Here is a 27,587-nt window from a genome sequence, read left to right as displayed (position 1 = left end):
GATAAACTAATTTTGTCTCTCACCCAGTAATGGCTGTAGAGAGAAGGCACAATTGGGGAACCAACCCTTTCCTTTTGACAGTACTGGGAATAGATCCAAGGTCATGTATACAAAGCAAGTACTCTACCACTGAGCTGCAGCCCCATTTTGTACATACTCTGCTTTCCTCGCATGAAGTTCTGCTAATTGTTGTTAAACAATACCCTGCAGTCTTGGAAATGGAGCTATATATATAAAAAAAAGTGACCCAGACAGAAGAACCATGTCCTCACCTCACAAAACATGGGCAACTTTTTGGCAAAATCCACCACTCTGGTGATTGCTGGTGTGATGATTTTCGTAAAATGACTGAAGGCTTCCAGGTCAACCTTGCCACCTTCTGGGGCATTCACAATGGGTGCTTGTCCAATGTCTTCTGGCTGAGGAGGAGAAGTGAGAACAATTTCAGCAAAGCTGAAGAAACCTGAGCTTATCACAGCCCTCATATGGCAGGGAGACAGGGCTGTCACTTCTGGTTGCCCCTGTGTGTTGACAAAGTAGATAACTTTCACATCAATTATGTCTTTGAGCAAATGTGTATACTTTGGCCATTGCTTTAATACCACCACCTTTCCCTGCCCCCCTCCCCCCCACCAAGGGATAATGCTCACAGGATTGTTGATGGAAAGAAGTGAGGAAGAGGGTCAGAGAGGTGGGGGGAGATGTTGCTGGCACAGGGGAACTACTTAGGCCTGTGGTAAGAATTCTAGGTCACTGATGGGCACATTCAGAGCACTGTATGTTCTGGGGTATGTGTTAGGAAAGTGGGTGACACATGGACAGTAATAGAGGCACACAGCTGGTGAGCCCTAACAAGCCCCAGGGGTCCACATTCTTGCTTCTAACTGTGGACTCAGTTTGAGGTGTTCTCAGTTGAGCATTGAGGTTGACAATCTCTCAGCTCCTTGCAGGGAACTCAGTTGTACAAACAAGGCAAACCTTAGGGTAGGTGGGACATCTGCTTATCTTTTATGTCCCCAGAGTTCTTTGCTATTTACTTGCTTGAAGACAATCCACGACTTCACTGGGCAGAGTGGACAGTGAAATGGTTATCACTTGGAGGATGTTCTCAGGCCTTTTTTGGACCTGGTATTTCAGAATCACGGTTTCAGCCCAGCCCCAGGTGACTCGTGCATGGTAGACTTCCCCCATCCACAAGCCACCTGCCCTCAGCGAGCATTCTCCACTAGGGTTATTTTGTGCCGTTTCTGTATTTCACATGAGGACAAGCCTCTCTGCTGCCCATCCTTGTCTTTGTGATACTAATAAGCACCATGTATGCATGGCTTAATAGCACATGGATGCCAGCCTCCACTTCTCTATCCCATGTGACTCACAGAAGTCTGGGCCTTTGGATAAGTCCAAAGGCAGGAAGGGGAAACATGTCTGTCACATCTGTCCACTTTCTGACACCTGGAAACAAGCCTCCTCTAGGAGTTGTGGATGTCACTAAAAACACCAGCGACTCATGGCTATGGTATGGCAGCCATCTTTGTCTAATATTACGTGGACAGATGTGAAGAAGACCTGGTTTCGCCAAGACCCTCAGTGGTGGGAGTGAGGAGTGAGAGCGGTGGGTGGAACATAATTACCCTCCCCCCATTTGTGGAGGAGTCACAATGACAACGTCCACTGCCCATGGCAAGACTCTGTGGCCCCAAACTTCACGGTGTTCCAGATTTCTAGGCCTCACCCATTGGTTCTGAATCCAGAACCAGGTGAAAGTAGAGGATCTGTCTTTCCACAGAGGTTTTGGGATGTGCTGGTCCTGGTAGTCTGGGGACACTCTGAGGATGCCAGGGTGTCAGTGAGCAAATTCAGCTTGGAGTACTGCAGTAACCATCTTTCTCCCTACATCCTGTCAGGGGCCATACCTCACAGGACAGAAGATAACTCTTACCTTCAAGTGGCCAGTGTATCAGGAGCCACAGGAACAGCCAGGCCCTGCAAGCCTTGGGGAGAATTTCAAGAATGTGTGTGTTCATAACAAATGTGGGCAGTGCTGACCTCCTTGAAATTACCCATAGATCCATCTGGTTGTTGTTGTTTTTCCTTGTTTTGGGGGTAGTGAATGAATGGATCTGGGTTCTGTCATGTTTTCATGGTGAATGGGGGGATTTGAGGTAACCAATGACATGGCTTTTCTGAACACAGATGGATAGATAGACTAATGATGAATACAATTCCTGTCCCACTTTCTGTCATTGCCTGAGCTAAGGAAAAATAAATGTCAATCATATTTTGGGGATCACTGTTCCCTGCATCTGGAGAATATCCTTGTTGGGGTGTATATTTTCTTTTTACCCTGAACAGGAGGCTGCTCTTGCCACCTGTCTTCTTCACAAGCCTGTTAGGAAGGAAGGTCAGCTGCTAGATGAGCATGGCCATATATTGACATGGTAGGGAGTTGAGTTAAAATTATTGATTATATGTATACATATGTATATATAGGAACATCTCAGAAATAATATAGTATTGTATATATGTGTTAATATGTGTGTACATATGCATTGGTATATGTCATGTGCATATGTGTGTATGTAGAAGCCAGGGTTGATGTCAGGTGTCTTCTTCAGTTTCTTTCTAGGTGCTGCTGCTCATCATAAGGATGAATTCTAATTTATTTTGAAAATGTATTTATTTTTCTGGGGACACACATTACATGTGTGCATGTGTGTGTGCATATGTGTGTGCACCATGTATATATCTGGTGCCTGTGGAGCCCAGAATAAGGTATTAGATCTTTTGGGACTAGAGTTACAGATGGTTTTGAGGCACCATGTGGGTGCTGGGAATCAAGCCTAGGCCTTCCTGGAAGAGCTGCCAGTGTGGAAGTGGAAGAACTGTTGAGCCACCTCTTTATTCCCAGACTATGTTTTGAGACAAGGTCTCTCACTCAGTGTGGATCTCACTGATTCAGTTAGCTGGCTTGTCCAGTGAGCTCGAGGGATCTGCCTATCTCTGTCTTCCTAGTGCTGGGATTTCAGGAATCCACTCTGCCCATGTGTTGTGCTGGAGACTCAAGCCCAGATACTCATGTTTGCATAGCAAGTACTTTGCCAACTGTACATCTCCCCAGCACCCAGACATTCAAACATCTACTGGGCAGGTCTAATCTGACTAGTCCTGGACAATGCTTCTGCCTACCTACCAGTTTCCATTCCATGTGTGGGTAGAACAGCAGGGGGAGCACTTCCTGTGACCAATGATTTGAAAGACTGAGGAAAATCATGCAAGGGAATATGGCAACGATAAAATTACGGCTTAGATGTAACTTCACAGGCTTTTCTGATAGGAAATAAACAGAAGATTAGAAAAAAAAGCATTCTGTTGTATCATTAGGGTTTGTTTCCATTATGGACCTCAGGTCCCAGGGAAAAGAAGAAGAGTCTGTGAGGAGGGGAGCTGCCTCCTGGCACAGAGAACTGAGACTGCAGAATGCAAACACCTATGTGGCCTCCCTGTAGATTTGCACCCATACGGACTGCACATTGCTGGATTCGTCATGAATCTGTTAGCTTCTTGTGACTAGCTGCCTTGAGTACCAAGGATCCTATGCCCAGTGTGTAACTGTGCCCTGATACCAAGCTCCAGCATCAGCGATGCCTCTGGCCTATGTTTACCTGTGGAGGGGGCTTGCTTCCCTGCCTTAGCTTGCTCAGAGGGCATTCCAATGTAGCACTGACTTCTGTCTGCCAAGCCCTTAAATAAGCCACCTGGCAGAGCACATCTGACCTTACCACCTTTATCCCACAGATTGCCTCTCTATTCTACTGCACCTTTCTCTCTGGATCTTTCCTTTCTCTAAAGTCCCCACTTCAGTCTGTCATCTCTGTTCACTGAATCCTGCCCTACTCCTAGACATCTTGCTAGATGACCTCACCTGAAATGACGCTGACCTCCTCTGCCCACTCATGGTGGCCAGTAGGTGTCACTTTTATGGCACCGAACATCTCTTATTCTTATTTTTCATAGTTATATAGGCGCGCATCAGAGATACAGCCTTCTCAAAGGGAAAGGACCAAGTCTTTGTGTTTCTGCTTGCTGTGCACCAGGCCTTTGGATGAAGTGAGGCAGACAGCTTTCTTGTTCATACATGTCCTTGCCAGCACATATCCAGTAAATACTATGGGCCAGATTTTCCTTGTGATGCTGAGATTACAGCAGTGAACAATGTCTCTCATAAGATAAACTGCCTTGTGGTAAGGGGTGATCAGTGAGAGGCAAGAAAAATAAATTCACTGAAGAACTCTTGTTTGTGATAAGCCTGGACATGACATGTTAGTTCACCAACGTCAGGAGACGGGGGGCACCAAGGTCCTGGTGAAAAGCAAAGTGGTCAAGGCTTTGGGCTGAAGAATGTCAAGGAGACAGCCATCCATGGTGTTGGAGGAGAAACATTCAAGGCAGAGGGAGAAGCCAGTCATTCTATTTTGAACGTGAAATATTCCTCATGGGTTCACATGCTCCACATGCCCTAGGGTGCTGTTTGAGAAAGTTATGTAACCTTCAGGAAGTGGAGTGTGAATGGAACAAGTAGGTCACGGGCAGGTAGCCTACCAGGTTTATAGTTAAGCCCCTACTTCCTGTCTCTTCTCAACTTCCTGAGTGTTGATGCCAGGTGGCCAGCTGCTTCCTGCTACTACTGTCATGCCTTCTTGGCCATTGTGATGGCTTGTTATTACATCAAATTGACATAAGCTGGGAAGCCCCAACTAAGGACATGCCTCTATATGATCTGGCAAGGCACTTTTCTTAATTAATGATTAATGGGGAAGGGTCCAACTCGCTGCAGGTGTCCATTCCTGGGCTGGTGGCCCTGGGTTCTGTAAGAAAGTAAGCTGAGCATAGGGAGCAAGCCAGTAAGCAGCATCCCTCCATGACCTCTGCATCAGCTCCTCCAGGTTCCTGCTCTGCATGAGTTCCTGTCCTGACTCCCTCAGAGATGGACTGTTACCTGGAAGTACAAGATGAAATAAACCCTTTCCTCCCCAAGTTGCTTTGGTTGTGGTGTTTCACTGCAACATTAACCCTAACTAGGATGGCCATGAGGGAATATTCTTCTCAAAGTGTAATCCAGAATAAACCTTCCTTCCTTGAAACTGTCCTTGTCAAGAATACCCAAGACAGCAGTGCAAAGTTCTGAGGACAGAAGAGACCCAGGTGGATAGAGCCTGGCAGAGAAGCATAATTTTCAGTCCCATGGACCACAGGAGGACAAATATCTAAATACAAAACAACACTCACTGAAGGGCTACGAACAGGACAGAAGCTTGATGAGGTGTATGGCTGTTTGGTTCAGGAAGGGGTGAGCAAGGAGAAGCTGCTGTGGTTCAGGCAGTTTGAGGTGGGCTGGACTATGGGCTCACAGTAAAACATCAGCCAGAAGTGGAGACCCTACGAAGATACTCTGGAACTCCCAGCTCCTCTGGGCAGTAGGGACAGAGAGGTAGGAAATGAGGTTCAGGTGTGTGTGCAGATGTGGCATCAGTCTCCATTCAGTATTGAGGAGGCTGGAGTTACACAGACCTCTGCCAGCTGGCTCTGTGGGTTGAGGTTTCCTTAGCATTATTTCAGGTAAGTAGGAAATGTGACCAATTGGCCTTGTTACAAATGGCTGGCTGAAAGCCAAGGACATTTTGGCTTAGTCTGGCAGCTCCTTGGCACTGACAGAGTGGGATTCAGCCAGGTGGATAAGTTCTTCTCTCTGTTCACATTCAGCACATTGTCTGTGCACACCATTGGAAAGCAATGTAGAAGGACCCTGACACTCTCAGGCCCCAGGTGCCTTGGACCTGACTCCAGGATTACACGTTCTGGGATGAATGGGGTGACATGAGAGAGTCATACAGGGTAGGGAAGATGCCTAGAGCACGAGATGCCAGGCACCTCTGTGTCCATTATAGTGATTAATTCTACCCTACCTGAGGTGGACACAGGGCAAATGACCAGAGAGGGAAAGAAAGAACTTACTCCAGCTTACACAGTTAGGAAGGATTAGAGCCAGGCAGTTTGGCTCCAGTGTCTGCTCCTGAAGCTAGGCTCTTCTGCTTGTTTTTGAAGTGGTGATAATTTGGGGCCATAGACTGTGTCCTGACCTCACCTCACAGACCACACATGGACCCCTCTGACCCTTCAGTCTGTGCCCCATCTGACACTGTCCCAGCTGAAAATGTGGTCATTAGGCAGTGACTTGGCTGGGGTAGAAATAGGGCAGATGTGCCCTGACTCGAAAGGCCACAATTCATTCTTGTACAGAAAGTCTGCCAGCTGGACCTCTGCAATGAACCATGGAGGAGAACAGTTGCCCTGTGTCCCACAGCTTGCTGCAGTGGACATCGGTTTTGTGCCAACGCCTTCCTGCCATGGAGAGTGTAGAAGTAAGCGTTCCTCCTCAGCCCACTTCTGCTTTCATAACAGCATCTTCAGTGTTGAGAACATTTCTGTTACCTCAGCGACTGAAGTAGATTGAGGGAAATCATGGAAAGAACATGATTTGAGTGCTTTGAACGTGACTTGACAGTATGGCTTTCAGTTCATTATGAAACGTCATGGATTTTGCAAACATTCCTCACTTGCCAAACACTCTCATTTTCTCAGAAGGAAGTTCAAGTCTGAAAAGCAGATCAGACCACCATCTCTTTTTCTGACTTGGCTGGATCCTGATCATAGGGGATAAATAATGATAGCTCATTTTGGGGACCAGACACTCACTCCTAATCAATAAATAGGTGCAGCTTCCATGACAGCATGAGTCTTATCCCTCACGGCTACTGCACTATTAAGGTCACAAGCCTGTCACATCCTTTCCCAGAACAAGGTGGGACATTAGAACATAAAAATTAATGAATTAGTATGCAGTGTTCTAAGTACAAAGAGGAGACATCAGCCATGTAGGAAACGTAAACCCTAAAAAGTCTATTTGACTATAGAAAGGCCACAATCATGGAAACCTTTGGGTCCATGGATACTGTTTTAGTTTGCATGGATACTGTTCTAGTTTGCTTTCTGTTGCTGTTATAAAACAATCTCACCAAAAGCAACTTAGGAGAGGAAGAAGTTTCTTTAGCTTATACCTTCCTTGTCATAGCCCCTTATTAAGGGGTACCAGGGCAAAAACTCAAGCAAGAGCTTTCTCATACAGCTCAGACCACAGTAGACAGTCCCCTCTTATATCAATCAACAATTAATACAATTCTTTACAGAACTGTCATATAAGTCATATGCCAATCTGACTCAATTGAAGCTTCTCCTCTCAGGTACTCTAGGCTGTGTTAAGTTGGCAGTTAAGGCTAACTAGGCAGAACTGTTAGCTATGGTGTATTTAAGTAAGATTTCTTGACATTCTTCTGGAAATAAATCACGGCTCAAAAGAATGTGGTTTCCATCCTGAGCACACGTGCACTCACGTGTGAGTACACACACACACACACACACACACACACACACACACACACACACACCAGAACTTGTTTGCAAATATGCACACTGACTGTGGTTCAGTGCTTGACTGCACTGTCTCTGAGGATGTAACAGTGGAAGTACATGTTCAACTTAAAAATTTATTGAGTTCCATTTTGGTTAGTTATTGCTGTGTAACAAACTACTTTAAAACACTGTAGCTTAACACAACAATTTTTAGATTCCCTCTTGGTATGATGGGAGTTAGTGGCATAGCTAAGGGTTCTTTTAATTTTTCTTTCTTTATGGTAGTGGGGATTGAACTCAGAGTCTCACATAAAGTGAACTATTGTGTTACCACTCAGCTTCCTAGAGCTGGCATTATAGATGCAAGATAGCACCCCTAGCTTCTTACATGGTGATGAGGAAGGAGGAGGAGGAGGAGGAAGAGAAGGAGATGATTATGAGGATGATGATGATGGTGTTTATGAGAATAATGCTGTTGACAACACAGTTTTCCCCTTTAAGAGACACAAGTCTCAAGTTTGAGCTTCAAAGCATTTTTTCCTTTGTTGTTTTCTTAGATATTTTCTTTATTTACATTTCAAATGCTATACCCTTTCCTCTTCCCCCCTCTGAAAACCTTGTATGCAATCCCCTTCCCCCAGTTCACTCTCACCCACTCCCGCTTCCCTGTCCTGGCATTTCCCAACACTGGAGCATCAAGCCTTGACAGGACCAAGGGTTTCTCCTCCCATTGATGTCTAACAAGGCCAACCTCTGCTACATATGCAGCTGGAGCCCTGGATCCCTCCATGTGTACTCTTTGGTTGGTGGTTTAGTCCTTGGGAGCTCTGGGGGGGGGCACTGGTTGGTTCATATTGTCGTTTCTCCTATTGGGCTGCAAACCCCTTCAGCTCCTTGGGTCCTTTCTCTAGCTCCTCCATTGGGGAACCTGTGCTCAGTCCAATGGTTGGCTCAGAGCATCCTCCTCTGTATTTTTCAGGCTCTGGCAGAGCCTTTTAGGAGACAGCTATATCAGGCTCCTGTCAGCATGCACTTGTTGGCATCCACAATAGTGTCTGGGTTTGGTAATTGTATATGGGATGGATCTCCAGGTGGGGCAGTCTCTGGATGGCCTTACCTTCAGACTCTGCTTCACACTTTGTCTCTGTATCTACTCCCATGGGTATTTTGTTCCCTCTTCTAAGAAGGACCGAAGTATTTACACTGTGGTCTTTCTTCTTCTTGAGCTTCATGTGGTCTATGAATTGTATCTTAAGTATTCTAAGCTTCTGGGCTAATATCCACGTCTCATTGAGTGTATACCATTGAGTGTGTTCTTTTGTGATTGGGTTTCCTCACTCAGGATGATATTTTCTAGTTCCATCCATTTGCCTAAGGATTTCATGAATTCATTGTTTTTAATAGATGAATAGTACTCCCTTGTGTAAATGAACCACATTTTCTGCATGTATTCCTCTATTGAGGAACATCTTGGTTGTTTCCAGCTTCTGGCTACTATAAATAAAGATGCTATGAACATACTGGAGCATGTGTCCTTATTACATGTTGGAGCATCTTCTTAGTATATGCCCAGGAGTGGTATAGCTGGGTCCTCTGGTAGTATTATGTCCAATTTTCTGAGGAATTGCCAAACTGATTTCCAGAGTGGTTGTACCAGCTTGCAATCCCACCAGCAATGGAGGATGTTCCTCTTTCTCCACATCCTCACCAGCATCTGCTGTTACCTGAGTTCTTGATCTTAGCCATTCTGATTGGTGTGGGGTGGAATCTCAGGGTTGTTTTGATTTACATTTCCCTGATGACTAAGGATGTTGAACATTTCTTTAGCTGCTTCTCATCCATTTGGTATTCCTCAGTTGAGAATTCTTTGTTTATCTCTATGTCCCCTTTTTAAATAGGATTATTTGTTTCTCTGGAGTCTAACTTCTTGAGTTCTTTGTATATATTGGATATTAGCCCTCTATTGGATGTACGATTGGTAAAGATCTTTTTCCACACTGTTGGTAGCCATTTTGTCCTATTGACAATATCTTTTGTCTTACAGAAGCTTTTCAATTTTACGAAGTCCTATTTGTCAAATCTTGATCTTAGAGTATAAGCTATTGATGCTCTGTTCCGGAAAACTTCCCCTGTGCCCACGTGCTCAAAGCAGTGGAACCAAGATTCTTGTGCATCTGGATAAGCTCTCTACCACAAAGCTACTGTCCCAGCATCTGCAAAGTTTCTTACGACTAAGAAGAGACTAAGAAGTCACTTGAACATCTCTTCTGCTAAAATCCACTTTTTAAAGGAGTCACAGTACAGCCATTTTCAAAGAGAGGGAAAAAGGTTCTTTCTTCAGGAGACAGGGTCTGTGTCTACTGAGGGGTATTGTGTAGTGGCAGCTATTCCTTGGTATGCTTTTGGCTCTGTTTTCATTTCTCCAGTGTTGGGATTACATGCATGTGCCACTATCCCTGGCTTTAGCTTTATTTATTTATTTATTTATTTATTTATTTATTTATTTTTTAAAGTTGTGCCAGGGACTAAAGTCAGGCCCTCATAGCTATGCAGCAAATATTTTAGTGACTGAGCTACATACCTCTACAGTTCCAATGGATGCTTCTTAGATTAAAAAAAACAAAACAAAACAGATCTTAGACTGGAGAGATTGCTCAGGTTAAGAGTGCATACAGCTCTTGTAAAGGACCCAAGTTCAATACCCAGCATGCATCACCTGCAACTCATAACCACCTGTAACTCCAGTCCACCAAAATGTATCCCATTTTGCATGGCTGCGATGGGATCTGATGCCTCTGGTCTCTGGAGGCATCTGCACTCACATACACATATCCCTACACAGACCCATATGCACCATACATCCCCCTACAGACACACATGCATACATATACACTTAACTTAAAAGAGTGTTATCCCTCTGATCTCTGGGGCATCTGCTCACACAAACACATATCCTCACACAGACATACATGCATATACATATCCAGACACATATCTCCATACAGGTATACATGCATACATGTATACATATCCTCACAAAGACATACAAACACATACATATCCCCACACAGAAATCACCCATACACATATCCCTATACAGACAAACACACATACACACACATATTACCACACAGACACACATGCATACATGTATTCCCCATAGATACATATATATATACACATACATATATCCCCACACAGGCATACATTCACACACACACACACATATACACACATGCACACACACTCTCTCTCTCTCACACACACACACCTTGTAATGGTTTGAATATGTTTGGCACAGAGAACAGCACTATTTGGAGGTGTGGCCTTAGAGTGGGTGTGTCACTGTTAGTGTGGGCTTAAGATCCTCATCCTAGCTCCCTGGAAGTTAGTCTTTTACTATCAATCTTCAGATGAAGATGTAGACCTCTCATCTCTGCCTTCATTATGCCTGCCTAGATGCTGCCATGTTCCTGCTTTGAGGATAATGGATGAACCTCTGAACTTGTAAGCCAGTCCCACTAAACGTTGTCATTGCAAGGGTCATGGTGTCTGTTCACAACATGTTCATAAAACCCTAAGACACATCTCATGTAGACACACATGTACCCACATACAAATAACATCTCCCCATACAGACACACACACACACACACACACACACACAAGCACACACACATCACCACACAGACACACATAGACACAATGCATACATACATATATCCCCACACAGACATACATTCACACACACATATACAGTCACACACATCCCATACAGACATACATGTACCCACATACAAATACACATCTCCCCATATAGACATGTACATACACACGCATACACATGTCACCACACATACACACATGGATACACATATCTCTACACAGACACACATGTACATACTCACATAAATACATTCCCACACAGGCATACATGCACACACATCTGCTCATCCTCACAGTAACATACATGCATGGAAGGAGTCATGCAGGAAAGCTTATGGCAAGTGAGTTTCCTAGAGATGGCCCATCATTTTGCATGGCTGCGATGGGTACAGTCTAGAGAGGCATGGAGCCCAGAGGCTTTTTCCCAGAATTGTTTCTTGCTGCTGATTAGTTTGCTACTGTTGTATCTCTCTTACATCTGACAGAGCCCACTGTTTCCTGACTTTTAACCCACTCTGTTGGGCAAGTTTCCTGCAGATCAATATGAAGATATACTTTCATGTATTAATGCTATTTAGATAAATTAATCACTTTATAGAATTCCTGATTTGATTCATATAATTTTAGAAGGTTAGAATAATTGATAAAAGGTGAATAAGGAGATAGTTTTAGTTGTTTTGCCAGAAAGATATAATAAAGTTAGACTCAAGAATAGAATGTGACCAGGTCTCTTAAGAGAGTAGGTAAAGGCTGCATGAGAAGGAATGCAGTGAGTTTTCATGCACAACAAGCACATAGACTGCACTAGAAAGAAAAAATAGGCTTGAGACAGATTAATGATCAAGGAAAAAAATTCACTCTAGGTCAAGTTCAAGGATGAATTGACAGGTATGCTCCATGATAAAGCAAGGGCATGTGAAACTGTTGCTTTAAACTTACAATGAACTTATAGAATGAGACACCGCTTTGAACTTACTATTGACAGCCTTTGTAACTCCCTTTTGTTTAACGTTTTATCTATGACATAATCTTATAAAGAACTTTTGTCTAAGAAGTTATAAAAAAGTTCAGAGAAAAAATAAAGTGTGGCTGTTAGAGCTCTGCTCCATCCACCAATTGTATATATATTTATATATGTCTATCTGTATAATATGCATATATATCTGTGTATATATGTGCATAAATATATATGTAGGTATATGTGTATGTATATAAGTATAAGTATGCATGTGCACTTGTGAAATTGATGAAACAGGTGGTCAGGCCTGCTGAGTGTGTGTGTGTGTGTGTGTGTGTGTGTGTGTGTGTGTGTGCATAACTTTCTATCCTTTTCTTTCTCACAGGCCTCTTAAGAGTGAAGAATTCAGAGTTTCTTGCTCAGTTACTGAGAGTTCTGGCCTCAGATAATTAAGCTTTATTTCCATCACCCTGTCAATTGCCTGCTGCTATATCACCAGAGCCCCTTTCCCCATTGACTGCTATGAGCAATGACTCAAACACCATATCTCAGTTAAGCCTGGATGTCGAGCTGACTTTTGACACATGCGCACACACACTTATTCTTATATAGACATATACAAATATACATAAGTTAAAAGACTAAATCCTTAGACTCTAAAACATGTACTTTAGTTATGACAGAAACTGGCTTAATTAGATTCATCCTCTCCTAGGTGGGGGAAAGCATAAAATTCTCCACGAGTCCAGAATGGGCCCTGACTCCTCCACCTGACTCAGAATTCAGCCTGATTTCCACTTCTATTGACTACTTAGAATCAGAATGCAGCACCAGGCCTGGCAGTGGGCCACACTTCTGAGGAAAGGGTACACTTTGATAGACTTAAGCCTGTGGATATGCTGGATTCTGTACTGCTATGGTCCAGATATATTGGATTGGAATTGGCCTGTTGATTCAGAATTAGTGCAGTTTAATTTCTGGACAGATGAAGCAGGGTGAAGCAGTGGGATGCCACCCTTCCAAGGCCTCTCTTAGTTTGGAGGGTAGTGAGGCTACATGGGTGGTGGGCAGAAGCAGCCCAGGCAGACCCGGCTCTGACTATACCCGCTTCTCCATGTTTTAGCACAATCTAGCTGTGGGAGCCCCACAAGTTTCCCTCATCTCTCTCTCCTGTAAATAGAGGTATTCTTTGTTTCTACCTATAGAGATGGTATAGGGTCTGAAGATTAGGGAGCAAAGCGTTTAGACTTGAACCTGGCACATCATAAGCATCATTTCAGTGTTTGGTGACTTTTCTAAAGGTGGCACTTGGCAGTATTTGTTTACAGTGACAATGAGAGGATTTGGTGTGGGACAGGCAAATTATTTATAGCCCTTTCTTTCCAAAATTTCCCTTTGTGATTGTTACTTATGGTGCTGGGGACTGACCCAGAATCTCATGCAAGCTGGGCAAATGCTCTACCACTGAGCTGCATGACAGCTTTTTCTGTGCCTTGACTTTTGAGGCAAGATCTTGTTAAGTGTCCTAGGCTGGACTGGTACCTCAAGCAGGCCTTGAACTTGCAACCTTCTTATGTTGGGTTTCTGAGTAGCTATGATTGTAAGTGTAAAACCATTGCATTATAATGTCGCTGTTGTGGTGCACAGGCAATTTTACCACCACACCTCTCTGTTTAAGGAGAGCAACTCTGATGTATTGAAAGATCCACAGGCCAGTAAAGTGCTCACAAAAGCCTTTATGAAGGCAAACCCAGTCTCTGAGGTGGCTAGACACTGGCTTGAGCAGGAGGTCTGTTTAATGAGGTGGGCAGGAGACTTGAAACTAGAGGGCGTGTTGGCTTTGGGCCTGGCTTAGTCACTTACTGCCATATCACCTGGGACATTTGTGTATGACCTTAGGTTTGACCTGCCTATCTATAAAATAGGGATGGCAACTCCAGAAACTTTAGAGCACCAGGAAGTCTAAATGAGAAATGGATGGGAAGGGGTTTCACTATAGAATCCAGAAAGTGCACACAGATCCAAAAAGGTCTGCCTTGTCTCTATGCTTTCCCCATTGCTACGCCTGTATTCTCTGGCTCCTGAACTCAAGCTTTTATTCCTAGACAAGCATTTTGACTTTGGTGGATAAAAACTTAAATCTGAGGTCTGGGACCCTTCCTCCTAGAGATGCTGCTGAAGGGGGCCATGTGGACAAGCCTAGATAGCTGAGTATAAACACTGGAAGTCTGAAGGCAGAAGCAGGGAGAACGGTAAGCCAGCAGGTAGCAGACATTCCTGAGGAGAGGCTCTGGCCCTGGCCTCATCCTGAGCTTGGAGGCCTGGGAAGCTGCTCTGGGTTTCAGTGAATGAACACTGCTCCAGTAGTCTCTGTAACCCCACTGGCATGACTGCAAGTCCCAGCCACTCTGAGCTGCAACTGCCCATCCCAAAAATGGGAGCCTACCATCAGAAGGGTCCAGAGGACTCTACTTGGGCAGAAAACAAAGGATAGTGAGCTTGGTCAGAAACCTTACCAGGAATTTCCGCTTCTGCTTCCAGTGGCTGCCCTGGGCATTGGTGGCCACGTGGGCCTCAGTGACTGTCTTGATGAGCTCCCATTCCTCATCCGTGGGCTCTGGCTTGTGCCCAATTGATTTCTGTAGCTCTTCCCGCCGCCTCTTCTCACGGTTCTCCTCTATCAGCTTCCGCTTGGCTAGCCTCTTGCTGTCATCCAGCACCACTGCAAAGGTAAAAAGGTGAGAGGACCCATGGCTAATCCAGAGCTAGGAGCAGACTGTAGTTTCTGAGCCTTGGGTCACACGGGGCACATTCTCCCTCTCACTATGAGCCCAGTGTCCAGACCAAGTCTCCAAAGTAGAGCTTTGAAGGGACATGGGCACTAGGAAGTCAGCTCTACAGAAAGCAGTGGCTGAAATCAGACTAAAGCAGAGAGACTTAAAACCACACTAGCAGAGAAATCAGTTGGGCAGCCATCTGCATTCGCCCCTCTGCTTCCCATTAAGGAAGTCTTCTGGAATAGTGATGGGAGGGGAAACGGTTCTTCCTGGCTCCCTAAGGGCAGACTGTGATGTGGCTTTGACTCTCTTGAGCCTTATAGGTACATGTCTGCAAATCTTTGTACCTGGTCTGTCCTCCATGGCAGATAAAGAGCCTTTGGGTTTGACTCCGGACACCAGCACCTACTAGCTGTGTGACTGCCGAGCAAGCTTGTTAGGTTCTCTGAGTTTTCACGTCTCCCTTTACCCAGATGGGACCAGTAATGCCTACATACAAGGTATTCACTATGGCAATGAGAATATGGTAAGTGTTCAGTAAATATAGTGCAAAAAAGGAACAAGAAATCTATCTTTCTGTGGTTAATTTCCAAATAGACTATTTCGTTAGATTTCTAGTGAGACTGAAAGACTTAGGTTTTATTTAATTTAATTATATTATTATTATTATTATTATTATTGTATGTATGTGCACATATGCCATGGTACATCTGTGAAGGTTAGAGGCTAATTTTGTGAAGTTGGTATTCTCCACTGACCATGTAGGTTCTGAGCAGCAGCAAGCTTGTGTGGTAAGTCCCTTTACCTGCCATGCCATCTTTCCTGCTTGCGTGTATATTTGTATGCGTGTGTGTGTGTGTGTGTGTGTGTTTGTGCAAGTATATGTGTATGTGTGTATGTTGGGGGGTAGTGAACCTCTGTGCACACACACAGAAGACCGAGAAGTATGCCAGGAGTGTTCCTCAATCTTCCCTCACATTTTTGAGACAGATTCTGTCACTGAATCTGATGCTTGCCATTTAGGCTAAGTTCCTGGTGAGTGAGTCCACAGAATGAACTTGTCCCTAACCCAATACCTGTGGTCATGGCAGCATTGATGTGTGTGCTGGAGGTTAAAACTCAGGTCTTCTTGCTTTCACTGCATGCACTCTTACCTCGAGCACAGTTCAGGCTTCAGATGGCTGCAGACAGGACCTAGTCCTCTCCTTTTTCACAGAAGAAGGACCAGACCGTGACTTGTTTAAGGTCAAATCAAGCTCGTGGTAGACACAGGGGAAGACCCAGGACTCCCGCCTTTAATTCCTACCATGTGGTGTCCTTGTGCCATGTAAAGAGCAAACATAGCAAGAGGAGAAGCCAGGGGCCCAGTTAGTATCTCCTCAGGATTCAGTCACCAATGTCACGTGAGTGTCTTCAGATGTGGGAAATACAGAGGAGCTTTGTGAGGTGACTTTGGTTCACCTCCTGAAAGGTCACAAAACCGAAGCCCCATTGTTTCAGGGCTTCCAGCATGCAGCTGTATAGACTGAATGCTGGGCCTAGGGCTGGAATGTATGTGGGGGTTTCTCAAGCAGGACTCTGAAGTTTAACTCTGGGGGATACCAGGCTGGCACTGGCATGGAAGTTTGCCTTTCTTTTTTTTCTTCTTGTTATTTACTTATTTGTTGAAGTGTGTGTGTGTGTGTGTGTGTGTGTGTGTGTGTGTGCACATCCGTGAGCATGCATACCCTCAGTCCTGTGAGAAGACACTTGTGGAAGTCAGTTCTCTCCTTCCACCATGTGGGGCTCAGGGACTGGGTTTATAGATTGTTAGGCTTGGGGCTGGTGGCAGAAGCCATTACTTGATGGTTATCTGGCTGTTCCTGAGCAGAGGTGGTTTGTTTTTTTGTTTTTTTGTTGAGTAACCTGGAGCTTTCGAAATGCCTCACCAGCAGATAGAAGAGCTCAACATTTGTATCCATAGTCTAGATGGACTTTGAGCATCTTAAACCCCATAACTACTCACATCTTAAACTTAATGAAATAATAAAATGGCTGTTTAAACAATAGTGGTTGGGAGTAGTGACATGTAAGTATTTGGTTTTAAGCTAGTCATATTCACATTCTGGTCAGAGAAGAGCCCAAATCCTTGAGAGGTAAAGATGCCCTGCCTGAGGCAGGGAGGGTCAGTATTTCCAGCCTGACCCCCTATCAAATCTCATAATACTCTCCGCAGCATTTTCTTCAATGAGGAAATCATGGATTTTCTTTTTTATTCTCTCAGCGAGAACACTATTTATGGTCCCAATACAAACTAGGATCATTTCTTCCTATATCATGAACATTCTCATTGCCTTTGCTTTCTTTGCTGTGTGTTTCTTTTTCCTGTTAAACTCATGATTGAAATCTCTGATGTACAATCATGACAGCTGTGGAAATCACCCTTACTGATTCCTGGCAGAGGGGAGACTGCATCATATGCTGGATGATGCAGTTCTTTGTTTTAGGACTAATTACGGTGACTAGTATAAACCCCTGGTCCAGGGTTGGGAGGAGAGACCCCAGGGCTAATCTCATTGCCATATGCTATGGCACTTAGAAAACTGGGTTTCAATTTAAAAAAAAAAGTCTGTTTTGGCTAAAAATACAAGCTATCAACAGCAGGATGACTCATGTGGGAACATTCAACTTGAATTCTTCAAAAATTCTTGAGCATGACTTTTTCTTCCAGTATTCCATCTCCAAAGATGTCTACCAAATTAATTTATTTCTGCTTTTGAAAACTCAAGGACTGCTCCCTAAACCTCTCAGCATGTGGAGCCTGTGTGTGAGAAGTGACCATGCTACATGCTTCAAACCCACACAGGGATGATCTAACTATTCCTTCCCACATCATCTGGATGCTTTGGAAATTGGGAATTGAGAAGTCAGGAGGAAGAAAGCCAATGATTTCCACCTATGGCATGGCTGGATGTGGGGAGGGAGGGTGTGTGAGCGCCAGACTCTATACCACAAAGATTCTTGCTTTCTTTGTTGATCTTGAACCAAAACCTCCCCCCTCACCCCCAGTCCACACTTCACAATATCAAGGGAATGAAGAACATGTACTTACAGTCTGTTGCCATGCCAACATAGATGCATTTCTTAAAGCGACATTCCTGGCACTGGTTGCGAGTGACTTTGTCTATGATGCACTTTCCTTCATATTTACAGGAGTAAGATGGATGGAGACTTTTCTGAATGGTTCTTCTAAAGAATCCCTAAATGAGAAAGACCCCAGATAATAGGTTCATATTTCTGAAACTAAATGACTCGAGAGTTTTGTGTCTACTTAAGAATAAGAGCAATTTTTCTGGCCCTTAGCCTGGGCTTGGGCCTCCTACTTTATACCCTCAAATGGAGGATGGTGGAGGCGAGTGAATCTAAGGAGCTGAGGGAGGTTTCACATGGCTGCAGTGTCTTTCCTATTGTGCATTTTCCTCAAAGAAATGAAGCCAATGGGCAATTTGGTGTTTGCTCTTATTTTTCTATACATTAAATGGTATAACCTTTATTCATATTGTGTCATAATTTTGCTGCTAAGTGAATGAAGAGATTTATTACTTTATCCTGAATTAAAAGAGCAGTATACTTAATTGAATATTTCTTTAAGAAACCCATTACTATGTACAGTGAATATAAACACACCAAGAACATTTAAAATTGTTTGGTGACTACATATATGTCTTTTATTTCATTTAGAGACTTCAATTAATTCTTGTTTGCCTCTTAAGATGGCCATGACCTACACCCAAAGGATGCTCAACTAAGTTCATTGCAGCTTTATTTACGATAGCCAGGAACTGGAAACAACCCAGATATTCCTCAAGCCAAGAATGGATAAAGAAAATGTGGTACATTTACACAATGGATTATTATTCAGTGGGTAAAAAATATGACACCGTGGACTAATGGCTCCAGCAGCATATGTATAGCAGAGAATGGCCAAGTTGGTCATCAATGGGAAGAGAGGCCTTTGGCCCTGTGAAGGTTCTATGCCCCAGTGTAGGGGAATGCCAGGTCCAGTAAGCAGGAGGGGGTGGAGTGGTGAGCAGGGGGAGGGGGAGGGAACAGGGGTTTGTTTTAGTTTTGTTTTTTTATTTTATTTTTTCTTTTTCTGGGGAGGGGAACCTGAGAAAGGAGATATTGTAAATAAAGAAAACTAATAATAATAATAATAATAATAATAATAATAATAATAATAATAATAATAAAAGAACTACATTCAGAAAAAAAATATGACACCATGAAATTTGAAGGTGAATGGAAGGAGCTAGAAAAAAAATCATCCTGAGTGAGGTAACCCTGACTTAGAAAAAAATATGGTATGTATTTACTTATAAATGGATAGTAGCTGTTACATAAAGGATAATAATGTTACAATTCACAAACCCAGAGAGGTTAGATAAAGCAGTTCTAGGGAGGGATGCATGGATCTCCATGGAAAGGGGGAAATAGAATAGATTTTGCTGTTGGACTGGGGGTGGATAGGGAGAGGAGAGGAAGGGACTAGGTGGGGGTGGGGGATGGAGGAAAAGAATGCAAGGAGAGACAACTGGAATTAGGAAGTGTTTGGAGAGAGATATGGAAACCTAGTGCTGTGGAAACATCCTGGAATCTATGAGGGTGACCCTAGTGAGGACTCCTAGTAATGGAGGATAGAGTCTGAGCTGGCAAAACTTCCGGTGGGAAGATCTGGTTGTGTTTGGTTGAACTGTTGACTGAGGGTGTCCTGTGGAGATCCCTAAACAACCCAGGCTGATACTAGAAAAGAGGGTCACTCTCTGAAAACTGACAGCAGGGTCCCATTGCTGAGGGCAACATCCACCCAGCTCATTGAATACAGAGAAGTGGAACTGGTGTCTGTATGGAACCTACATCCCTACCCTATAGTCTCTGGTGTGAGAAGGCTACAGAAAGAGAAACCTGGATACCAACTCTTGACCTACGATCTGTCCCATCTGGAAGATGGACTGGTGGCATAGAAACATTGGTTGGGAGTGGCCAACCAATGTTTGGTTTAACTTGAGGCCCACTCCATGAAAAGGAGCCTGGATGGCCAGGAACCAGAAAATGGATAGTCCAGAGACCTAGTGTAGAACTAAATGTGACTGGAAAAACAAAACAAAACAAAACAAAACAATGAAATGATTTTTAATGACATTCTGCTCTACTTATTTATCTAGTCATCAACAGAGAGGCTTCCTCTGGCCAGATGGGAACAGAAACAGAGACCCACAGCCAGACATTATGCAGATAGAGAATCTAAATTGGAGGTCTCCATCAAGTCCCTCCCATAGGAAATCAGGAAACAAAGGAGATGGAGGACACCAGGAGAACATGGCTCACTGAATCGACTAAGTAGGGCTCACACCGGCTCACAGAGACAAGAAGCAAGCGTGGGCCCTTGCGTGGGTCTGCACCAGGTCTTTGTCTATGTTGTGGCTGTTAGCTTGATGGTTTTGTGGCACTCCTAACTGTGGGGGGTGGGTGTATCTAGGACTCTTTCACTTGTTCTTGGGACTTTTCTCCAGTTGGGTTGTTTTGTTCAGCCTCAGGGCTTTTGTTTTGTCTTAATGTATCTTGTTTTGTCCTGTTTAGCTGTCCTCTTTTGGAGGCCTTCTTTTCTGAAGAGAAAGAAGCTGTGGGGGAGCTGGGATGGATGGAAAGAGGGGAAACTGTAGTTGGGACGTTTGTATTAAAAAGAATCTATTCAAAAAATTGAAGAAGAAAAGGAGGAAGAGGAAGAAGAAGGGGAAGGGGAAGGAGAAAGAAGAGAAGGAGAAAGAGAAGGAGAAGAAGAGAAAATGGAGAAAAAAATGATGGCCATGACCAACTCTCTTAACCTTTTAAATAACAGGACTTGAAGAACAGGAAACTTGAGCTTGAGGCCTTTATTTCTAAAACCTTCCTTTCCTCCTGTATCTGTAGGCATAAGAGTTCAGTAGGCTTTCTCTTCTCTGAAGAACACTATTTGATTCTAGATTTGGCTAATTTACATAAGTTTCTCAAGATTTATTTATTCATTTAGATATAGGCTCTTGCTGAGGCCTAGATATAGCTGAGGCTGGCCTGTAATAGAAGTTTGTATATTTTCTAGGTTTTGGTGTGATCTCATTACTCTCGTCTCAGCCTCTTAGGTGCTAGTATTTAGGAATTTACTGGGCCTTAAAGGTATTAGACTAGAACCTTTCTGGATGTGGCTTCTAAGTCCTGGCCATTGTACTCTGGATGACAGGAATTAACACTGACAGTGAGCTCTTGCTGTGGTGGGCACAGATGGGTAGCAGATGCACACTGCATCCCTTTGCCCCAGTTGCCCCAGATTTCACCCATTTGTGTTCTTTCATTTAAGTTTTTGGCTTTGGTTGTGGGCACATGCCTACTTGCATAGCTCCTACTCAGAAAAAGCTCTTTCTACAATGAGAGAGTCCAGTGTAGGACCTTATATTAAGCAAAGCGGGAATAACCAAGACTGTGATTTTTTTTAAAGGAATATGATCTTTTTCAAAATAACACTTTATCAGGAAAACTCTATGAATTGGGGATTTGTGTCTTAAACATGTTGTGCATGCCTCTGAATGACATATGCTGTTACATGCCCACAAACCACACACAAGCAGCTGGATGAGAGAGCCAGCAACCATGTTTCCTCAGGTGCAGAATGGGTGAATCTGCCCAGAAGGCCATGTCACAGTGTGACTCCAGAATGGAGGGCAAGTTTTCATGTGGCTTTCCCTTCCCTAACTGTGCTCTCTGTCCCAGGGGGAATAGCGGACAAAAGAAACCCAGTTATTTCTGGCAAGCTGGATGGTATGCACTGGGAGGGGGCAGGACAACGCCCCCTCAGGAGGAAGCCATGTTTACCTAGAAGCTAGCCAGGGAAGATATGGACGGCTGCTGAGGAGGAACACTGATAGACCCCTTTCTCCTTTACATTGGTTGCCTGCGAAGACCACGACGAGGCCAGGGTGAGCAAGGCTGGAATAGAATGAGGACAGGATCGCGCATCTCAACAAAGGTATTCTGTGTACTTCTTAAGGGCATGATACTTAGCTTTTGTAGAGACTAGAAGTACTGTGGCTTGCTGTGCTGTTTCTTTTCTGAGCCTACCTCTGATGATGTTCATGGACCAAATCCCTTTTAAAGCCTATTCTAATCTGTGGAAGAGCATTTTTTACTATAGGATGAGGAAATACTACTTTTAGATAGATGTAAGGATGATAGGTCTCTTAATTTTTAAAAAACCAATGAAAAATAACTCCTGGAGATAGAACTAAAGATAAGACACTTGTGTGAAAAATCATTTTAGGGGTTAAGGGCGTTACTCAGTGGCATAATACATGCCGAACATGCATGAAGCTCTGAGTTAATTCCCCAGCACCAAAACCAAACCACCCACCAGATCTTGTGAGCTAACAAAAGAGGCTTCTTAAAGAATAAGTAAGGATATGCTTCATTCATTGTACGTGAATGGAGAACTTGCCTTTAAAACCTACAAGAGAAATGTTTCTGTACTCAGAGAAGAGCCAGATTAATTTCTTAATGGTCCCAGATGATGGACTAACCAGACATAAGGACCTCTATGTAGCTAGGTGTAGTGGTGCATGCGTTTAATCTCAGCACTCCAGGCAGATCTCTGAGTTTGAGGCCAGCCTGGTTTACTAAGTGAGTTCCAGGACAGCCAGGATTACACATAGAAACCCAGTCTCAAAACACCATCATCACCACACACACACACACATACACACACATACACACACACACACACACACACACACACACACACACAGGGCCTCTTTGTTACTATCTATCATTTTTAGCTATAACTTCCATCTTGACATAACTTAGTCAACTAAAGGAGTCACAATTGTGGGATTGCCCAGATAATTTTGCCCAGTGAGTATCTGTGAGGGATTGTCTTGGTTGTTCATTGATTTAGAGGGCCTTAGCTCACTGTGGGTGGTATTACTCTCTGGGTAGGTGGTCCTGAGCTGTATAAGAAAGCTAGCTAAGCATAGGCAAGCCAGCAAGTAGCCTTCCTCCATGGCTCTGCTTCACGTTCCTGCGCTGACTCCTTCAATGGTCCTTGAATGGTCTGTGGCCTGCAAGTTAAGCCACTAGACTTATTAGAATGTAGGAGTTTAGAAATTGTCTATGTCCATGCCCTGTAGAAAGTTTGGAATTCTTAATGTGAGAAACGCTTGGGGGATTTAAGAGTCACGTTGACTTACCATTGTTTTCTCTCAATTCAAATTTTATCTTAAGGTATTGTTGTAAAAGCACTGTAATATTGTTACAACTTCTTTGAAAACAGTTTGTTATATGGAAACATCAACCTTCTTTCTACAAAGTGCTAAGTGTGCAGCAAGTTACACACCACAGCAGAGTTAAAAACTCACAAATCTTTCTGTTGCTAAGGCAATACAGATTCTGGCCATATACTCTATAGCACTGTAGGTTTGAATAAACCGTGAGGTGTAGCCTTTTTTTTTTTTTTTTTTTTTTTTTTTTTTTTTTTTTTTTTTTTTTTTTTTTTTTTTTTTTTTATTGACATTCATGAAGATGATGTTATATTTGAAAACCTTTCCCCTTTCCCAAGTTGCTTCTGTATCATACTAAGGAAGTCTTCTCACTCTTAGGTTCCTTTCTGGGTTTGTGTTAAGCCCCAACAACCTATGGAATTGTGAAGGCTTAAAGGCAAGGGCAGGAAGAGAGCAGGGAGGTTTGGGAGGAAAGGTGGAAGAGGGAGGGAATGTGGAAGAGGGAGGGAATGTGGAAGAGGGAGGGAATGTGGAAGAGGGAGGGAAGGGGAAGGAAAGGAGGAGGGGGAGGGAGAAGGTGAAGAAGAAGGGAAGGGAAGGGAAGGGAGAGGATGGGAAGGAAAGATGGAAGAGGGAGGAAAAGTTTTTTGTTTTTTGTTTTGTTTTGTTTTGTTTTAGACTTCAATACAAGTTTTATTGTAAACTCTACAAGAAATAGAAGTCTGTCCCTGGTTTAGAATACATCCCCATGTACACAGACAGCGTCGGCTGCTTGGGCACTACTCTGGGTTGAGTTCCTTGTCTTTCTTTTCTTTTCTTTTCTTTTCCTTTCTTTTCTTTTGTCTTTACTTTCTAATCTAGTTTAATGAATCAAAACATCTTTTTCATAGTGCTTATCTTTGTTTTGCTTATTAAGATTTTAAGTGGGCAGATGTTGGCTTCCTTTGGAGATGTGAATAGACCAGTATGTTTTTGTCAAGAATCTCCCAAAGAAAAGTTTGCAGAGCACAAAATTATCTGATGGCAAACTGACTGCATTTATTACAGGCTCTGCTGAAAGCCACTTTGAGTAAATTCTGGAACATAATTGAGTTTAAGTGGCTTCAAAGATTCTGCCTAATGGAACCCTCAGAAGTGGGCATAGACATGCAGAGCCACAGCAGAAGGCTGCAGAGCAAACTTGTCTCCCCAGTGCACATACAATGGGAGGAGAAACAGTGAAGCAGATTGATTGAATATTTAAAAAATATACTCTAATGTTCAAAGTAAGTGTTATTAACTTATTTTCTTTTTATTAGTTGTCTTTCTGTCCTAAAAACACAAGAATAAAATATCACACTATTGCAAAAATTTCATTTAGTTATTCATGATTTAGGTCTTCCTAAATCAGGGATATTCAGATCTTGAGAACATCAAAAATAAAGAAGGCCCCTGGATGGCCAAAGATCATTAATGTTGACATTTCTTTTTGTAAGCCTGAGTTCCAGTGGCTGTCTGGGAGAGGGCGGGTGCTGTGCTGTGATCTGTGCTGGGACATGGCACTTACCTTGCAGCCTTCACAGGTGATGCAGCGATAGTGGTACCCTGTGGCTTTGTCCCCACACACTACACAGAGCTCATCTTTGTCTAAATAGCTGGGGATATACCCTGCAAAGGACAAAAAAGGAAGGTGAAGAAACAGTATCATGTTAAAGCAGAGCCATATCAAAAGCTAAGGTTGTCCAACCAGTGACAAGATTGCTTTGCTCAGAGGAGATAACTGCAAAAAGACTCAGTGGAGCCAACTAGCATCCAGAGTAATACAACCTGTTTTAAATACTGGGATCCTGTTTGCTGGAGGGGCATCATCTCAGCAGGGTGTGGGGGCCCATGAGTCATAGGGAGAGTGGCAGAGATTTGAGGCAGGCACAGGTATGGGAACTCTGGATACTAGGCTCTCCTTCACAAAGCTTATTTCAGAATTTACATTTAAGACTCCATCCCTTTTCAAGACACCAGGCAACAAAGTAGCCTTGTTTGCTACAATAGTCAAGTACTTTCCAGGCGAGGTCATTGGCTCTAAGGAATTGAACTTCCCCTAGGGTCATAGGAGAAACAGAGACGGCAATCCATCTCTTCTAACATCTAATGCCAGGAATGAGTTGTGCTGCTTTCCCCTAAAAAACAGAGAGCTGGAGAGGGATGAACACGGGCACCTGAGGCAGATTGGCAAATGGACACACAGCCAACATTTCTGAGAATGAAGAAAGAATACAAGTTCTGTTGACTGAAGAAAGAAAACCTAACCACAGTGACTCCCTTCAGTTCTGGGTTGGTGGATCAAACTCCCTCAGAAGGCTCAGGTTAAAAATAACATCACAACAGCCTTCTTCCTGCCTGTGCCTATTTCTTCCTGTTCATGTGGAGCCCAGGGCCACATGCCCACACACATACCAAAGACACATGAGCCATTAGATAAGCTCAAACATTAAAAAGGAAGTGCATGGTTTGTTGGTACGTGAATGTGGACAGGCAGCAGAAATGAAACCTCCCCTTGGAGTTGGTGCTTAGGAAGGTCTTAGGTTCAGGGAGCTTTTCCGAGTCTTACCCAAGGTCGTTGGGTTAAGAAGACTTGACTAGATATATTGCTATGGCATTTTCATCAACGTTTTGCGACAACAGGTCACCCCTGGCTCATGTTTTTTTTTAAAGCAGATTTTCACAAAGGCACAAAGAAAACAAGAAAATTAATAAGTATTTCCTTTATATCTTAGAAATGATTTCACACATGCTACTAGGAAAGTGTTGGTGCTTCGGATGTACATGGCGGGCTGTGCAGGGTGAGCTGCTGAGGCGGGATTGTGATTTAGATCACAGCAGCTTTTTCTTAGTTGGCTTTGCCTCTAGCAAATTCATGTCCATCTGTTGGGACTCAAAGTTGCTCAAGTATTTTATTATTTCTTTTTATTATTATTTTACTTATTTTCATTTTTTTAAAGATTAGAAAAGATATAATTTTATGTGTATGTGTCTGTGGGGTTAGCATGCGCATATGTCTGTAGGTGCCCAGGAAGGCCAGAAGAAAGCAGGAGCTCCCCTGGGACTGGAGCTACAAGCAACTGTGCTGTGACAGTGGGAGCTGGGAACTAAACTTTGGCATTCTTCATGGCTGAACCATCTCTCCAGCCCCTCACCAAGGAATTATTTTTTTTAAAAAAAGTAATTCTGGGAGAGACCTGGGGCAGGGGCAAAAGGAAGGGAATGGTTTGTCTTCAATCATTCATTTATTGATGACGCTAGTCAGAACCTATTTAGTACACATATTGCTAAGCACCATGGCAGGCACACAGAATACAGAAGCAAATAAAACAGAGCTTCTTGCTGTGGGAATCCTGAAAGCAACTTCTCTACCTCTGTTTATTTCTCAGTGAGAGAGGGAAGGAAAGGTGAGGGAAAGACTACGGAAAGATTCTCTACATCACTGCTGAGAACACACTGAGATACCAGCCACATTTAGTAGGAAGCTGTAATGATTAACCTTCACAGTCAACTTGACTAGGTTTAGAGCAGCATAGGAGCCACACCTCTGGGCATGTAACACATCTCTGGGTGTTTCATGATGGTTTAGCTGAGATAGGAAGAACTACTCAATGAACGTGGGTTGAATAAGATGAAGCAGGGTGGGGATGGGAGTGAGGGAGGTGTGGACTCCTCTCTTTCATCTTTCTGAGTTTCCTGGTAAATAGAGTAACTCTCTCCCATTCCTGCAGACATTCTTTCTCCACCACTATAGACTGAATCCTTAAACTGTGAGCTCCAAGAAAACCTTGCTCCTGTGAATTGCTTTTGTCAGATACCTGGTCACACTGACAGAAAAGTAACTAGTAGAGATTGTTTTAACGGGCGCGATGCAAAGCAAGTGGCAGAGTGGAATGTGCACATGCAGGTGACTGGCACACAAACAACTAGCTACGAAGCACAGAGTAACCTTTAAACAACAAATAAACCAAATTATTAACACAACCGTCTTCCAGGAAAAGGAGAATTGTGCTGTGGCCCCTTCTGTACAGCACAGTTACACCAGCAGAGTAGAGGCTTTTGAGTTCTGGGTGCTGAGGCAGGTGTCAGGTTTCAGGAGAGGAGGTGCAGGAACCAACTGTGGACTATGGCTTGTGAACCCTGCCTGCCTATGAAGGGCTATGGTATCTGGGGACATGAACAAGAGTTGAAAAAAATGCAGGGAATTAATCTTTCCCTCTTATCCTTCCTGTGGCCTCACCATAACTGCTGGGATTGTCTTTGGCTTTGGCAGAAGGACTCTGTTTCCACCCAATTTAATCAGGTGGTCCTTTGACCTTCAGGGTTCTTGTGAAGTCTGAAATCTAACTAATATCTAAAATATTAGTTTCTTTTCTGTTGTTCTGATAAAATACCTCGACAAAAAGCAAGGTAGGGAAA

The 27,587-nt window shown here is 43.5% G+C and overlaps 1 protein-coding gene across 9 annotated transcripts in view; it reads right to left on the bottom strand.

The window, feature by feature from the left end:
- The window catches only part of Thrb (thyroid hormone receptor beta), a 353,365-nt gene that overhangs the window by 7,966 nt on the left and 317,812 nt on the right, over positions 1-27,587 (bottom strand). For all 9 annotated transcript variants that reach the window (XM_031360979.1, XM_031360978.1, XM_031360975.1 and 6 more), the window contains 4 exons: positions 24,697-24,797; positions 17,960-18,107; positions 14,608-14,813; positions 273-419 (listed from right to left, as the gene is read on the bottom strand). In XM_031360979.1, coding sequence (XP_031216839.1) covers positions 273-419; positions 14,608-14,813; positions 17,960-18,107; positions 24,697-24,797 — 602 coding nt within the window. The remainder of the gene's footprint in view (positions 1-272; positions 420-14,607; positions 14,814-17,959; positions 18,108-24,696; positions 24,798-27,587) is intronic.

The sequence above is a fragment of the Mastomys coucha genome, unplaced genomic scaffold, assembly GCF_008632895.1.
Source record: "Mastomys coucha isolate ucsf_1 unplaced genomic scaffold, UCSF_Mcou_1 pScaffold9, whole genome shotgun sequence".
NCBI classification, from domain to species: Eukaryota; Metazoa; Chordata; class Mammalia; order Rodentia; family Muridae; genus Mastomys; species Mastomys coucha.
This window is presented reverse-complemented; position numbering and strand designations above follow the sequence as displayed.